The sequence below is a fragment of the Lepus europaeus genome, chromosome 21, assembly GCF_033115175.1.
Source record: "Lepus europaeus isolate LE1 chromosome 21, mLepTim1.pri, whole genome shotgun sequence".
NCBI classification, from domain to species: Eukaryota; Metazoa; Chordata; class Mammalia; order Lagomorpha; family Leporidae; genus Lepus; species Lepus europaeus.
Window position 1 is genome coordinate 7,073,881 of NC_084847.1, and position 16,668 is coordinate 7,090,548.

Sequence of the window (16,668 nt, forward strand, 5' to 3'; positions counted from 1 at the left end):
TCAGGCTACTGGAACTGAGTGGCTTATAAATCACAGAAGGTTTTTCTTGGACCCCGTGCTGTGATGTTGAAGTTAAGCCTCCCCTGCAGTGCCAGCATCGCATATGGGCACCAGTTCAAGTCCTGGCTGCTCCACTTCTGATCCAGCTCCTTGCTAATGTGCCTGACGAAGCAGCAGAAGATGGCCCAAGTGCTTGGGCCTCTATGCCCATGTGGGAGACCTGGCTCCAGCCTGGCCCATCCCCTGCCACTGCAGCCACTTGGGGAGTGAACCAGCGGGTGGAAGTTCTCTCTCTTTCTATCCTTTTTCTGTATCTCTGCCTTTCAAATAATAGATTGTTAAATATATATATATATATATATATATATATATATATATATTTCTACAAAGTTATTGGAGGCTGGGAAGTCCCCGTGAAGGCACTGGCATGTTTGGTGTCTGGTGAACCCCACTTCCTTGTTCATCAGCGACGTCATTATCACCCATAAGCTGCCTCTCCTAGTGCCATCATGGTGGGATGATCTGAACCCATCATGAGAATGAATGAATGAATGAATGTGGACTTGTGGGTTTCGGGAGGCCACAAGCATTCACGCTGCCCCAAGGACCTTCTGTTCCTCTGGGTGGGATGGGGAGGGGTCCTCATGGAATTTGTGTCTCTGATCCTGGAGGGGAGGGGGAGTGAGGTTTGAATTGCTCAGCGGGGCCATGGAGGACATGCGTGGCCAAAGGGGGAGTCTTCCAGAAACTGCTGACCTCTTGGTGTTCCTTTTTCCTGGGGAAGGGGTGTGTGTTGGTCTGGCTTGTCTGATGAGGTCACCTGAGCCTGAGGACTGGACCCACCCCCCTGGTCATGCGCCCGGATCGCGGCCTGCAGACCCAGACGAATGTGAGCTTACCCCATCTCCACTGTCCCCAGCTGGGTCTCCCTGCACGAGTGGCAAAACCTCTCTGAGCCCTTTTCCTCCCTGAAAGATGGGGCCAGGAGTACCTGCCCGCCAGGATGAGGTGAGGTGCGTGTGAAGCTTTGCTGCAGCAGGACTGGTTGAGTCAGAGCAGATGGCCACGTGCGTGCACGTGAATGAAAGCTCTGTCTGCCCCATCACTGAGGGAGGGTGGGACTGCTCAGGCACACGCCAGGACCCCAGCCACCAACAACGCGTCTCCCAGTCCAGAGCCGCACCATCCCTGGAGGAAGTAAATGCTTCATTTGTGACGTGCTGTAGCATTTAAGCGCCGAGCAGGTTTTTCTGAGTGGGGACTGTGTCGGCCCCAAGCAGGCTGACCCAGTTTGTTCATTGTCCTCCTCCCCACTGGAACACCAAGTCCGGAGGACCAGGGCAGGACATGTCCAAGTTCACCACAGGGTTGCAGGTGCTTGGCGCACATGCTCAGTAAGTGTTTGTGGAACTCAATGGGTTCCAGAAGCTGGGCTGTGTGGGGCTTTGGCCTTGGTAGCGTCTTGAGCGTCTTCATAAGTATCTTCCTAGACCTACATCCTGTTCTTGGGTTCCTCCTTCCTTGCAATGTCAGAAATCCAAAACTGGTCCGATGCTTCTTTTCCCACATTTCCTGCTCCCCAGAGCAGAGGCTCCACGTCTCTCGCACTCAGGGGACTTCCGCACACAGCCCCGTCATTTTGTTCCTGGGCTGAGTGACTCCCTGCCTGCAAGCAATGACCTGTTCCTGCTCCTTGCGTATCTGGCTTCAGTTGCCTGATTCTTGCTGTGGCAGGCTGGCCTGGGAGCACTATGACACAGGCAGGAGGCTGAAAGCAGTGGAGAGGACCCACTTCTCTCTCATAGAACCAGGATGTCCAGGCTCCTAGCAGGGCCATGGTGTGTGCAAATGGGCCTTCTCGCCCCGGCTGACTATTAAGGAGATGACTTCCCTCCATAGTTAGAGGGCTCTGTGGAAACTCAGAAGGTGGCCTACAACACGCCATCGCTCCTACGTGCCTTCCCCGTCAGCCCTACCCGACCCGAGTGCCCTGTGATCTCTCACAGGTGCGGTTCCTTCGTCCATCCAATGCAGAACACATTGCCCAGAGCCATCAGCTGATGTGTGGCCCAGCCACGATGTGGACCTAGTGTCTGGCTCATGTTACCCTCCCAGCTTATACCTTCAGTCTTTCCTTGGGAATCGGAACTTTCCTATTTTGTGGAACAGTGTTCCTGTCTACTTATACAAGTTGCTGCAGGAAGTGATGCGTGCAGGAGGGAGGGCTGGACCCGTGCTGCAGAGAACGCCAGGGTAGCTGTTGGAGCTGGGCTTGGAGGGAAGCCGGATCTGAGATTAAGGCCCTGAATGGGGCCCTGTTAGCCTTCTGCAAAGGCCCTGGACGCCTGCTTTATTGGTTTCCATGGCGACCCCTGGCCTTGACAACAACTTGGCTGTGGATATCGTTGTGTCCCATTGAGTCTGCAGACAAGCCCACGGCTGGGGAAAGGAATGTCCCGAGCCCCCGCCAGTGCTTTGTCTCTGTCTGAGAGCAGATGGGGAAGGAGAGGGAGCATCCTTGGGGCCCCAGAGAGGTCTGGAGGGGCCATTTCTAGCCAGTGATGCATGCAAAATTTCATGCCAACAGGGCCTGGGAAGCTGCACCCTGGAATCATGAGCCAGTCAGCACGTTCACAGTTGTGTGTGTGGAGCATTTCCATTCATCCAGTGAATGTTTGCTGCCAGACGCTGCTCTGGGGGAGGCCCCAGGTCTCCATTCGTACTCTGTTGGCCCACAAGGGAGGTGCACGGGTATCAGCCCCATTTTACACACATGGAGACAAAGCCACAGAGAGTCACTGAACGTGCCCAAGGTCACAGGACAAGTTAGTGAGGGGCCAGGGGCAGCTCGTCTGGGGGTGCTATCCTTAGACAGTGCCAGGCGGAAGCCGTGGAAGCGAAGAGGGGGAAAGAGGCCGGGTCACCTCCAGCGACCTGCGTGGGCTCCCTTCTCCCTGTTTCTCTGGATACGTGACTTTCAAAGTCAAGAACCCAAATCTTCCATCTCCAGGGATTTCCTGGGGTGGCGATCATGCAGACCCGTGGGCCTAGGCAGCTCCCCCTCCACCACCACCTGCCCTTATTGACAGTTAAGGGTACTGCCCAACCCACCTCCAGGCCCAGATCTCACCAGTGAGGCTCCAGCTTCCTCGGGCTGGCTGGCGCCCTAACCCCGTGAAAAGCTCCCTGGTGATTGTTACTGAGCCAAGGCCAAGAGTCTCGGGCTTCGAAGCTCTGCGAGCTTGGACAGGAGCCCTGTCCATGGTGAATCCTGCAGATGACCGAGACTACCTAGGGAGGTGCGTTGCACACAGTAGGTGAGCGGTCAATAGTGGATCCCTTTCCCCTACTGTCACTCTCCCTCCGGAGCAAATTGGAAGCCACTGGCCTTTATTTTTAATTATTTTTTTGCCCTTTCACCTGAATTCCTCTCGTGTTATTGATTTAAACGTTGAACTCAGCCTCTTTCCCCACCCCAGCCTCCCAATGCACAAGGCAGATAAGAGGAAGCAGAGAGAACCAATTAGCATTTTAATTAAAAGCCGAGGGATGGGGAGAGGTGGGTGGGGCTGAGCGGCTCACTATCTGACTAGACCAGGGTTTTCAGCTTGTCCTGATGGAGACATACAGTAAAAAATTGAATTTATTGCAGGTGCGCCACATGGCTGGAACAAAAATCCCTCGCGTTTGCCATGTACTCTGATAAACCCCATTCTGTTGAGTGTGTTGACTGAGTTCAGTTCCCCGTTTCAGTTCTGCTCACATCCAGGAAGACCACACTGGATGCCCGCCTGCCCTCCGCCCCTGTCAATCTCTCCTCATCTCTCACCCCAGCGGAAAGAGGCCAGGTCTGAGGCCAAGCCTCGGGCAGCCAGCTCTGCCCGGCTTTTAATGGAATGACCTGCTTCGTTCAATGTGCTTACAGGCCCTTCCCGGGCGCCTTTCTATGAAACTGGCAGGATCATCGGGTTCTAGAACGGTAACTTAAGCTTAAAAAGCAACTTTCTTTCTTGGTTTTATAATTTGACAGATAGAGTTAGGCAGTGAGAGAGAGACAGAGAGAAAGGTCTTCCTTCTGTTGGTTCACCACCCAAATGGCTGCTACAGCTGGTGTGCTGCGCCGATCCGAAGCCAGGAGCCAGGTGCTTCCTCCAGGTCTCCCATGCGGGTGCAGGGCCCAAGGACATTGGGCCATCCTCCACTGCCTTCCTGGGCCACAGCAGAGAGCTGGGCTGGAAGAGGGGCAACCGGGACTAGAACCCAGCACCCATATGGGATACCAGTGCTGCAGGCGGAGGATTAGCCAAGTGAGCCATGGCGCTGGCCCACAACGTGCTTTCAAGAAAAATGTCTGGGTCAGCCAGCGCTGAGGCGCAGAGGGTTAAGCCTCTGCTTGCAATGCTGGTATCCCATAGTGCTGCTCAGAGGTGGAGGGTTTCTGGGTGTGGAATCCCCCCATATCCTCCCAGGACCCTATCAGTACAGTGTTGTTGGGGCTCACAGCCCTAGGGAGCTGCCCCCCACCCCACATCTGACAAGGTTATGCTGGCCTGCTTCCAAGGCCTACTTCTACACAGAAATTCCCATTTTCTTTAAAAATTCTCATTTCCTTCCCATTTCCCTCAAATTCCTATATTCTTCAGTCCCTCTCACACACATAAACTAGCATCCAGCTTTCTACTAATGTACCTGGGAAAGCAGCGGATGATGGCCCAGAGAGCTGGGCCCTGCCACTCATGTGGGAGACCTGGGTGCAGTTTCTGGCTCAGCCCTAGCTGTTGCAACTGCTGAGGAGTGAACAGCGATGGAAGATCTCTCTGTCTCTCTCTCTCTCTCTATCTCTCTGTCTCTCCCTCTCTGTCACTCTGCCTTTCAAGTGCACAAATAAGGCAGAGAGAGAGAGAGAGAGAGAGAGAGAGAGAGAGAGAGAGAGAGACTGAGAGAGAGAGAGAGATCTTCCACCTGCCGGTTTACTCCCCAGATGGCTGCAGTTGGTGGAGCTGAGCCAATCCAAAGCCAGGAGCCAGGAGCTTCTTCTGGGTCTCCCACATGGGTGCAGGGGCCCAAGGACTTGGGCCATCCTCTCCTGCTTTTCTAGGCGCATTAGCAAAGAGCTGGATTGGAAGTGGAGCAACCTGGACTTGAACTGGTACCCATATGGGATGCTGGCACCACAAGCAGCAGCTTTACCCACAGTGCTGTCCCTGATAAATAAGTCTTTTTTTAATAAATGTTTTAAATAAATCTTTTTTATTTATTTATTAAATTTATTTATTAATATTTATTTATTATTTATTTATAAAGATTTATTTATTTGAAAGGCAGTTAAAGAGGAGGCAGAGGCAAAGTGAGAGAGATCTTCCATCTGCTGATTCACTCCCTGACTGGCTGCAATGGCTGAAGCTGCACTGATATGAAGCCAGGAGCCAGGAGCTTCTGCTGGGTCCCCAGTGCAATTGTGGGGGCCCAAGGACTTAGGCTATCTCCTACTGTTTCCCAGGCCATAGCAGAGAGCTGGATCAGAAGTGGAGCAGCCAGGACTCTAACTGATGCCGATATGGGATACCAGCACTGCAGGCAGTGGCTTTACCCACTACGCCACGGCACCGGCCTCCAGTAAATAAATCTTAAAAAGAAAATTGTTAAGTAAATACAAGACCGGATGAGAGTGAACACACTGAGAGATAGTGTCTGTGCTTAGAGCTCAGGTTTGGAAGACAGACAGGAGTTCAGAGACCAGGAGTATCAGCAACCAGCCCACCTCCCTTTCAGGTTCTGCTATTTTCCACCTTTCTGTGGGTCACAAACTTTAGGTTAGAAACACCCCCACTCCTGTCCATCCAGGATCCTGCAGACCAACACGTGCCAATCCACAGGCCAGCAAAGGTCAAAGTCCTGGTGGGAAAATGGGAAGACGTGAAGGCTGCTGGGTGGGAGCAGAGGCTGGCAGTGCCACTGGCCAGCTGTGCCCGGAGGCTCTCGGGGTCAGAGGGGCTGGAGAGCTGTGTGTGTTTGCTTTCTGAGATAAGCAAGGGCACAGGTAGACTTGCCCAAGGCCTGCGGGATTGGAGCTGTCATCACTCCATGACATGGCCCTCTCTCCCTGCTTATAAAGATTCGTTTATTTTTTTTTGTAAAGGCAGAGTTACGGGGTGGGCGCTGTACATAGCGGGTAAAGGCACTGCCTGCAGTGCCTGCATCCCATATGGGCTGCAGTTCGATTCTCCGTTGCTCCACTTCCAATCCAGCGCTCTGCTATGGCCTGAGAGAGCAGTGGAATATGGCCCAAGTCCTTGGGCCCCTGTAGCCATGTGGGAGACCTGGAAAAAGCTCCTGGTTCTTCGGTTCAAATCTGCGCAGTTCCGGCCATTGTGACTGTCTGGGGAGTGAGCCAGCAGATGGAAGATTTATCTACCCCCACCCCCCGCCTCTCTCTAACTCTGCCTTTCAAATAAATAAATTTTTTTTAAAAAGTTTCATATATAAAGGCAGAATTACACAGAGAGGGAGTGGGGAGACAGAGAGAAAGAGAGAGAGAGAGAGAGGGAGAGAGAGGAGATCTTCCAGTGCTGGTTCATTACCCAAATGACCACAATGGCTGGGGCTATGTCAGGCTGAAGCCAGGAACCTGGCACTCCATCCCAGTCTCCCACATGAGTGGCAGGGGCCCCAGTCCTTGGACCATCTCCTCCTGCTTTCCAACAGGGAGCTGGATCAGAAGTTGAGCAGCCAGGATTTGAACCTGCACCCATATCAGATGCTGGCACTGGAGGTCGTGGCTTAACCCACTGCGCCACAGTGGCAGCCCCTCTGTCCCCATTGTAAAAGTGAAGGGCCAATTTCATAGTTCTCTTTTAATGTTTACCTTTCATGGAGGAAAACGCAACAAAACTAACCATTTTAAGTGGATAACTCAGTGCTGTTTTGTCCACGTTCAGTGTTCTGAAGCCATCACCACTCTCTGGTCACAGAACTTTCTCATCACCGAAGCAAGACCTGGTGCCAACTACGTGGTTGCTCCCTACTCCCCACTTGCCTACTCCCTACTTGGCCCAGTAGCTGCTCGTGTGTCCTTTCTCCACAGATTTGCCCATTCCTGAAAGTTCCTATAAATGGGGTCCTCCGTGGCCTTTGGCATCTGGACTCTTGCACTCAGTATCATGTTTTTGAGGCCCAGCTGTGTTGCAGCATGCAAGGCGGTGCTCCGTCCTCTGTGGCTGGATCCTAGTCCATTGTGCAGACAGCCCACAATTTATTTAGCCGTCATCTCATTAATGCACGTTTGGGTCGTTTCCAACTTGAATCAGCTGCTGCTGTGCGTGTGCATGTGTGAGGCCCTCTCTTCAGTTCTTGGGGGTGCACACTTAAGAGCAGAATTATCGAGTCTTACAGTGAATCTGTGTTTAACTTTTTGAGCAATTCTGAAAGGCCACAGCAGTCTGAGACTGATGGCTGAGGAGCTGGTCCCTGGCTTCTTGCTCTTCTTCAACTCCCACTGCAGCCAGTGTCCCCCTTATGGGTCCCTTCCTCTGGTCACAGTAGCTCTGGCGTCTCACGGGAGTGCTGTATGCATGTCCCCTGCCCCTCCCTGGGAGGCTCACTGAGCCCAGACCCTTCAAGACAAGACTAGATGGCTGGCGCCACAGTTCACTAGGCTAATCCTCCACCTGCAGCGCCAGCACTCCAGGTTCTAGTCCCAGTTGGGGCACCGGTTCTGTCCCGGTTGCTCTTCTTCCAGTCCAGCTCTCTGCTGTGGCCCGGGAAGGCAGTGGAGGATGGCCCAAGTCCTTCGGCCCTGCACCCGCATGGGAGACCAGGAGAAGCACCTGGCTCCTGGCTTCGGATCGACGCAGTGCGCCAGCTGTAGCAGACATTTGGGGGATGAGCCAACGGAAGGAAGACCTTTCTCTCTGTCTCTCTCTCTCTCTCACTAACTCTGCCTGTAAAAAAAAAAAAAAAAAAAAAGACAAGACTAGAGCAGAGAGCAGCTGGGCTCCCTCCTCCACTTGAGAGGCTCTTGGTAGGAGCCATCCCTGGAGGTCAGACTTGGGGATCACCTCCAGCTGATCCTCGTGTTCCCTTTCACTCCTCTATGATCTCATGTCCCAGGCACTTTGTGCCCCTGAATCCCTCACTGGGCTGCGTCCTCTCACACCTCTGAGCATTCACTCATCCCTTACCCGCCCCCTCCACCTCGCCCCCCAACCTGCATTTCTCTGGCATCCGAGTCTCCTAACCTTTGCAGAGCAGTGATACCTCCCTGACCTTGTGACCCCAGCCAGAGTGCATCTCTCCTTGTCCCCACAGCACCTTGCTCATACCAGCCATGCAGTCATGATTCTATCTTCTATAGACTTCACTGTTGACAATAAACTGGAAAATTTTTATAAATGTATTTGCCAGATTATTTTTTTTAAATATTCATTTATTTTCATCTACTTCAAAGGCTGAGTGACAAGAGAGAGCTTCCATCTGCCAGTCTACTCCCCAGATGCCTACAACAGCCTGGGCTGGGCCAGGCCAAAGCCAGGAGCCTGGAACTGCATCCAGGTCTCCCATGTGGGTGACAGGGACCCAAGTACTTAGCGCTAGCACCTGCTGTCTCCCAGGGTGCATTAGCAGGAAAGTGGATTGGAAGCTGAGGAGCAGAGACTCCAAACGGCACCCTGAGATGTCCCAAGCTTTGGCTTAAGCGTCACGGCTGTACTGTAACATCCACCTCTTTGCCAGGTTATTTAAGAGTTATTGACAGGTTGGGTAAAGCAGCCTAGTGTTTGAACTCTCCCATTTTCCCCCTCATCGTCTTCTGCCACTAAATTATGAGCTTCAGAAAGAGAGTGGTGTTTTTTCCTTTTTCCTCCAGAACCCAAGCCACACAGTGGCTTGCCTTTAACAGGTGCTAATTTGCTGATAGAATTAGAGGGTGAGCAAGAGTGAATGAATAACATCAAGTCTTCTGGTTTTTGAAATGCATTGTGTTAAGAATCCTGTCTGATGGAGATCATGTTATAAGGTCAACTCCAACCTGCAGGGCTCCAGAATGTCACTGTGATATATTTTCCAGTGTGACATTTTATAATTGAAAGTGTGTGGGTGTGGCCCTCACTTTTGCAGAGTATTCAAATGTTAATGTTCCCAGTCCCTGAGATGTTATGGAAATTGAGTAGTGTGGTTTGAGACCTACTTTAAGGGAGAGGTAGCATCTGCTCTTTCCGCATAGTGACTGTGTTGCTAAATTAACAGGCTTGGATATGGTGGAATACATGGAAAACTCCAGAAGCAGCTGTTTAGCCTCCTGCATAAACTGCCCCATGTCCCACACTGGACTCCATTCTGAGCTCTGGCTCCTGACTCCAGCTTCCTGCTAGTGCTGATCCTAGGAGGCAGTGGTCGTGGCTCAGACTGGGTCCCTGTCACTCACATAGGGGACTTGGATTGTGTCCCCAGCTCCTGGCTCTGACTGGGGCTCATCACAGCCATTGGGGGCATTTGGGGAATGAACCAACAGAATGGGATCTCTGTCTCTCCCATGAATTTTTTTTAAGATTCATTTACTTACTTGAAAGTCAGAGTTACACAGAGAGGAGAGGCAGAGAGAGAGGGAGAGAGAGAGGTCTTCCATCTACTGGTTCACTCCCCAGTTGGCTGCAAAGGCCAGAGCTGCACCAATCCGAAACCAGGAGCCAGGAGCCTCCTCCGGGCCTCCCATGTGGGTGCAGGAGCACAAAGACTTGGGCCATCTTCTACTGCTTTCCCAGGCCATAGCAGAGAGCTGGATTGGAAGTGGAGCAGCCAGGACTCAAACCTGTGCCCATATGGGATGCCAGCACCACAGGCGGTAGCTTTACCCACTACACCACAGAGCCGGCCCACATGGGATATAGGCACTGCAGGCAGAGGCTCTACCCACTATGCCACCCTGCCGGCCCCTCTCCCTTAAAAAAATTTTTTTAAGATTTGTTTATTTATTTGAAAGGCAGAGTCACAGAGGCAGAGAGAGAAAGAGGTCTTCCATCTGCTGGTTCACTCCCCAGATGGCCGCAATGGCTGGAGCTGTGCCAATCCAAAGCCAGGAGCTTCTTCTGGGTCCTCCACGCAGGTGCAGACCCAAAGACTTGGGCCCTCTTTTGCTTTCCTAGGCCATAGCAGAGGCTAGATTGGAAGTGGAGCAGCCAGGACTCAAACCGGTGCCCATATGGGATGCCAGCACCGCAGGCGGTAGCTTTACCCACTACACCACAGAGCCGACTCCCCAAGATGAGTTCTCCAAATGACATGAGTTTTATTCCTTCTTAAGCCCCTTATCTCCTACAGCTACATGATTAGCTGAGTTCATTGATACATGACAGGTAAAACTAAGGGCTCGGGATGAGAGAGTCCCAGGAAATCCTAGAACCCAAACCAGACCCCCATAACCACCTAAGCTCTCCCCTCCTTAGCCCTGAGACAGGGTGCTGCCCTATTTGCTGGCTGATTAAGCAGACTGGGGCTGGGGATTTATCTTCAGGACATCTCGGGCAACCTCACATCACACCGCTTCCATCCAGGCACAGGGGGCTGGGCCATGACAGTCAGCTTGACTGCTCCGGGATGGTGTCCCCTGCCAGGAGAGAGGAGACACAGCTGCAGGGTTTGCTGGCCCTGAGGTCTTTATCCTCAGCTACCCTGCAGGGCTGCACACCACCTGCAGTGCTGAGTGTAAGAGGTGCCCTCCCTCCCGATGTGATCCCAAGACTTCGGGCTGATCCGCCACATACTGTAACCATGGTATTAGCTGAAACTCCATTTGCAGGGGAATTTCTGGACTTGGTTACAAAGGAACGTTTCCCCCTTGCTCCTCGTGTTTCCTTCCATGTGGAGGGACATCTGTGAGCCTAACACAGCTGGGTCTTCCCAGCCCACTCACTCGTCCCAGGGAAGGAGATTTGAGTTCACCCCAGCAGATTCAGCAGTGTGTGCATGTCTGTGGCTAAGCTAGGCCCTGGCTTGAGGTGCCCAGGGTAGGGTGACCATCCCAGGCTGTCCCAGACTGTCCTGGTTTCAAAATGCAAAGTCCTCGGGGCTGGTGCTGTGGCACAGAGGATTAAAGCCCCAGCCTGCAGTGTCAGCATCCCATATGGGTGCCGGTTCTAGTCCCGGCTGTTCCTCTTCCCATCCAGCTCTCTGCTAAGGCCTGGGATAGCAGTAGAAGATGGCCCAATTCCTTAGGCCCCTGCCTCTGCGTGGGAGACCCAGAAGAAGCTCTTGGCTCCTGGCTTCAGATCAGCACAACTCCGGCCGTTGCGGCCATCTGGGGAATAAACCAGTGGATGGAAAACCTCTCTCTATCTTTCAAATAAATAAAATAAATCTTTTTTTTTTTAAAAAAATGCAAAGACCTATACCCTGGGAACCTACCAGTCCTGAGCACAGTGGGATGTTGGTTGTGCCGGGCTGTGCACCAGGATTTCTGGACAGCCAAGACCTAGTACTCCAGGTGGGAGCAGGACAGAGGGATGCTGGACTTTCCACATCGAGTAGTCCTGGGATGCACGCCCCAGAGTTTCTAGCCCGAGCTCAGCCGTCTGCAGAGCCCAGGGCTCAGGGGTCAGTCTTTTACAAAAGGATCTCCATCAACTCTGTCCTAGTCCTCTGTTTTCCTGTCTGGAAAATGGGCATAATCTCCCTGCCTGGGGTGTGGTCAAGGACAGATGAAGATGCATCCGAATTAAAGTTACATTCAGGATAACCTACTCCTGGTTAAAGTGTGCTGTGGAATCAAGGGCTTGATGTCGGAGGAGTCTCTCGTCAATGGGAAGGGGCAGGGATGGGCCACTGGGCCAGCAGGGGAGTGGACTTCCTGGGCCTGAGTCTGCCTTTCTGGTTTCTTTCAGGGTGGCCGTGAGTAGAAGGGGTCCCTGTTCCTGGAGAAGGGGCCATGGCCTCCATGTTGCTCGCCCGATGCCTGGCTCGCAGCTTCCAGCGCAACCACCACCTACTTGGGCCAGGTAAGCCCCAGGGCCTCGGCCATCCCTGGGCCCGCTAGAGACACAGTGAAGACGAGGGGTCCTGGTCCTTTCTACTAAGGGACCGGCCAGCCGGTGCTGCTGGGACCGTCCCACCATGACTCATGGAACGGTCACCATCGCCATCCCCATTGCTCCTGTGCCCCAGAGACAGCAGTGCCGTGGGACAGAAGCTGACGTGGTCTAGAAGTTGTGGAACCGCTTTACCTGCCCAGGGACAGTTAGGGAAACACATCTGGGCTTGCCGCCAGGGTAGTGGCCGGGAGTCCCAGCTCCACGCCAGCCTCGTGACCCCTGGGGAGACAACTGATGGGGGTGCTGTCCGGCACACCGTGCTCAGTGAACGGCAGGAGGGAGTCAGCTCTGTTATGGAATCAGCTTTTTGTTGGGTGATTTCGCCAGCTACAGGTGAATGTCAGTGTTCTGAGCACTTTTGAGTAGGGTATATTCGGTGTATTGTGTTTTTTTAAAAAATATTTATTTATTTATTTGAAAGAGTTACACAGAGAGAGAAGGAGAGGTGGAGAGAGAGAGAGAGAAGAGAGAGAGAGAGAGAGAGAGAGAGAGAGAGAGAGAGAGAGAGAGAGAGAAAGTTAGAGGGAAGTCTTTCATTCACTGGTTTGCTCCCCAATTGGCCACAACAGCCAGAGCTGTACTGATCTGAAGCCAGAAGCCAAGAGCTTCTTCTGGGTCTCCCACGTGAGTGCAAGGGCCCAAGGACTTGGGCCATCTTCTACTGCTTTCCCAGGCCACAGCAGAGAGCTGGATCAGAAGTGGAGCAGCCAGGACTCAAACCGACGACGATATGGGATGCCAGCGCTTCAGGCCAGGGCTTTTACCCACTATGCCATAGTGCCAGCCCCTTAAATGCATTTTTTTTTCAAAGATTTATTTATTTATTTATTTGAAAGAGTTACACAGAGAAGAGAGGCAGAGAGAGAGAGAGAGAGAGGTCTTCCATCCACTTGTTCACTCCCTAATTGGCGAGAGAGAGAGAAAGAGAGGTCTTCCATCCGCTGGTTCACTCCCCAATTGGCCACAATGGCCAGAGCTGCACCTATCCGAAGCCAGGAGCCAGGAGCTTCTTCCGGATCTTCCATGCGGGTGCAGGGGCCCAAGCACTTGAGCCACCTTCCACTGCTTTCCCAGGCCATAGCAGAGAGCTGGATCAGAAGTGGAACAGCCAGGACTCGAACTGGTGCCTTTATGGGATGCTGACACTGCAGGCGGCGGCTTTACCACTACACCACAGTGCCAGCCCCCTGAGTGATCCTGATATTTCAGCTGTTAATCAGTAAAACCAATGTTTTGTCCCTGGAGTTGGCACAAACATGGTCAGATGGTATCGATTCTGCCTGATTAGTCAGGCAAGATTTTATATTTGAATGTGCTTGCCAGTCCAAAGCCAGGAACTTATTCCAGGTCTCCCACGTGGGTGCAGGGGCCCAAGCACTTGAGCCATCTTCTACTACTTTCCCAGGCCATAGCAGAGAGCTGGATCGGAAGAGGAACAGCCAGGACTAGAACTGGGATGCCGGCGCTTCAGACCAGGGCGTTAACCTGCTGTGCCACAGTGCTGGTCCCAATGCATTTTTGACATACAGTATTTCCATGGGTTTGTCACGATGTAACCCCATCATAATTCGAGAAGCATCTGAACTTGACCTAAAGAACAGCTGTCTTCCAGGGCAGTAGACAGGCGCCACCATCCCAGGAGTGCCTTCTTCCTCACCTCTGCAAGGTGTCCGGCCTGTAACAGACCTCCCCAGGCAGACAAATCAATTAATTCCCAGGCCTTTATTGGGGTTCCGCTCCCGGGCGAGGTTCCCCGGTCCCAACAGAGCAACGGAGCGGGGGCTGGGGAAGTCGCGCGTCAGAGATTGGGAGAGCTCCTTTTATAGATTCAGGGCATGGGGGTTAAAGGTTGAGGCAGGTCTGATCCTCATTGGTTGACCTTTAGGCACCCGCAGGGACCTTGACAAGGACTTTTCTTCCCTGGAAGTGTGGGTAGGGACTCTCCATTCCCAGAAGTGTAGGCCTTCCCGCCTTGCGGATCCCAAAGCTACCAACCTCCACACCCCAAACCCGACTAGTCACCCCCAGGTCTCTCTGAGACACTCCCGTTCTGCTCTGTGTCTCAAACAGCTTAGCTAAGTGGCCTCATCGGCATTGAGACTTCCCTCCCACAGTCGCACAAGACAGTCGTAGTGTACCCATTTTACGGGAGGAAAACTGAGGCTCCGTGAGGGAAGGCCATTCGCCCAAGATTATCCAGGCACTGAAACACAAGTGGGTCTGTCTCCAGTGCTGAGAGGGTGTGAGAGGCTAACAGGAGCCTCCCTGCAGGTACCCTGAGGGGGCCTCCTGCAGCCTTGACTCTGGCCTGCCCACGGCGTAGGCTCAGAAAGACCCAGGAGCCCCCCATCTGCCCCGGTTCTCTGTGCTTGTCATCACAATGTCCCCTTATTATTGCCAGTGCTGGCTGCTTCCTGAAGGCACACTGCGTGCCACGTCCCTGGCTTGTGTGTTGATCCCCGGTGTTTGCTCCCTGGGTGAGATGTAGAGCAGGAGTCTTCGCAGGCTGATAACTCCCAAGTCAGCATTTCATTTCTGCCTGGGTTTAGATCGACAGGGGCATTGCAGAGATGGTGGGGGCCTCATCCGGTTCCCCCCGTTGTTGACATCCCGCGTCACCAGGACACACGTGTGACCTCAGGGCCTTTTGCTCTCCTGGGCTCCAGTCCGGGCTCCTAAGTGCAGCCGGTCGTCACATCTCTCTGGTCTCTCTGGTCAAGGATGGTATCTCAGTCTTTTCTACTCTTCATGGCCTTGATGGTTTTGAGGAGTGGTCAGTAATTTTCAGAGTCTTGTTTTCTTTATAAGAGAAACATAATAACGTTCACCCATAAATAGCTTAAAATAAACCCAAACCAGGGCTGGCGCCGTGGCTCACTAGGCTAATCCTCCGCCTTGCGGCGCCGGCACACCGGGTTCTAGTCCCGGTCAGGGCACCAGATTCTGTCCCGGTTGCCCCTCTTCCAGGCCAGCTCTCTGCTGTGGCCAGGGAGTGCAGCGGAGGATGGCCCAAGTGCTTGGGCCCTGCACCCCATGGGAGACCAGGAGAAGCACCTGGCTCCTGCTATCGGATCAGCGCAGTGCGCTGGCCGCAGCGGCCATTGGAGGGTGAACCAACGGCAAAAGGAAGACCTTTCTCTCTGTCTCTCTCTCTCACTGTCCACTCTGCCTATCAAAAAAATAAAAATAAATAAATAAAAATTTTTAAAAAATAAATAAATAAACCCAAATCAGAAATACACAAGTTTGGCGTGTTCCAAGTAGGAGAGAGACTTGCTGGCATGGGAGAGTCATTCATTCCATAGCTAATACTGTTGAGCACCTACTGTGTGCCGAGTGCTGAGGATACACCAGGGATAGAAGGGGGGTGGTTCTTGTGGCATCATCTTTAAAGGTCATTCTCAAGGACATCTGAGCAAAGCCACCGCCTGCAGTGCCGGCATCCCATAAGGGCTCCGGTTTGATTCCCAGATGCTCCACTTCTGTTCAGTTCCCTGCTGATGCACCTGGGAAAGCAGCAGAAGATGGCCCAAGTGCTTGGGTCCCTGCACCCACGTGGGAGACCTGGAAGAAGTTCCTGGCTTCAGATTGGCCCAGCTCTGGCCATTGTGGCCATTTGGGGAGTGAACCAGGAGAAGGATGATCTCTCTCTCTAACTATGCCTTTCAAATAATTTTTTTAACTTGTTTTTATTTATTTGAAAGACAATGTTACAGAGACAGGGAGAGAGGTCTTCCATCTGCTGATTCACTTACCAAATGACTGCAATAGCCAGAGCTGAACTGATCTAAAGCCAGGAGCCAGGAGCATCTTCCAGGTCTCCCACGCAGGTGCAGGGGCCCAAGCACTTGGGCCATCCTCCGCTGCCTTCCCAGGTGCATTAGCAGGGAGCTGGATGGGAAGTGGAGCAGCCAGGACTTGAACCGGCACCCATGTGGGATGTCAGCACTGCAGGCTGGGGCTTTAACCCACTGTGCCACAACGCCGGCCCCTCAAATAGATTTTTTACAAAATGCAATGACTGCATCTGAAAAAAACAAAAAAGGGGCCGGTGCTATGGCTCCATCACAGAGTTCCTAACCACTGCACTTTCTTGGCTGAAATTGTGTCTTTTTTGGGCACACTTAGTCCAGATTTTGTAAAGCATACAGCGAGGTGTTTTTCTTTTCTTTTGGCCTATTCATTTGACATATCTATATATAGTTTTTAGTATTATAATAATGTTGGAGAAAATACAGGAATATGTACCCTGTCAAATACTGCTGATGGGCAAACAGTGACAGGGGAGCGATGCATGATGGGAGGGGTGGGTGTTTGGCCCAGGGGTGAAGACTGCACTTGGCGTGTGCACAGCCCAAGTCTGAGTGCCTGGATCAAGTCCCAGCTCTGCTTCTGAGGGCAGCTTCCTGCTACTGTGCGCCCTGGGGGCAGAGGTGAGGGCTCAAGTAGCTGGGTCCCTGCCACCCACGCGGACTGAGTTCCTGGCCCAGCCCTAGCTGTTGTAGACAGGGAGTAAGGCAGCAGATGAGAGATCTCTGTCCAACTCTCTCTCTCTGTCTCCCTATCTGTCAAACAAACAAAAAGGAAA

The 16,668-nt window shown here is 52.7% G+C and overlaps 1 protein-coding gene across 3 annotated transcripts in view; it reads left to right on the forward strand.

Moving 5' to 3' along the window:
* Nucleotides 1-16,668, forward strand: part of ABAT (4-aminobutyrate aminotransferase) — a 98,720-nt gene that overhangs the window by 34,375 nt on the left and 47,677 nt on the right. For all 3 annotated transcript variants that reach the window (XM_062179651.1, XM_062179653.1, XM_062179654.1), the window contains exon 2: nucleotides 11,874-11,987. In XM_062179651.1, coding sequence (XP_062035635.1) covers nucleotides 11,918-11,987 — 70 coding nt within the window. In that variant the 5' untranslated portion in view covers nucleotides 11,874-11,917. The remainder of the gene's footprint in view (nucleotides 1-11,873; nucleotides 11,988-16,668) is intronic.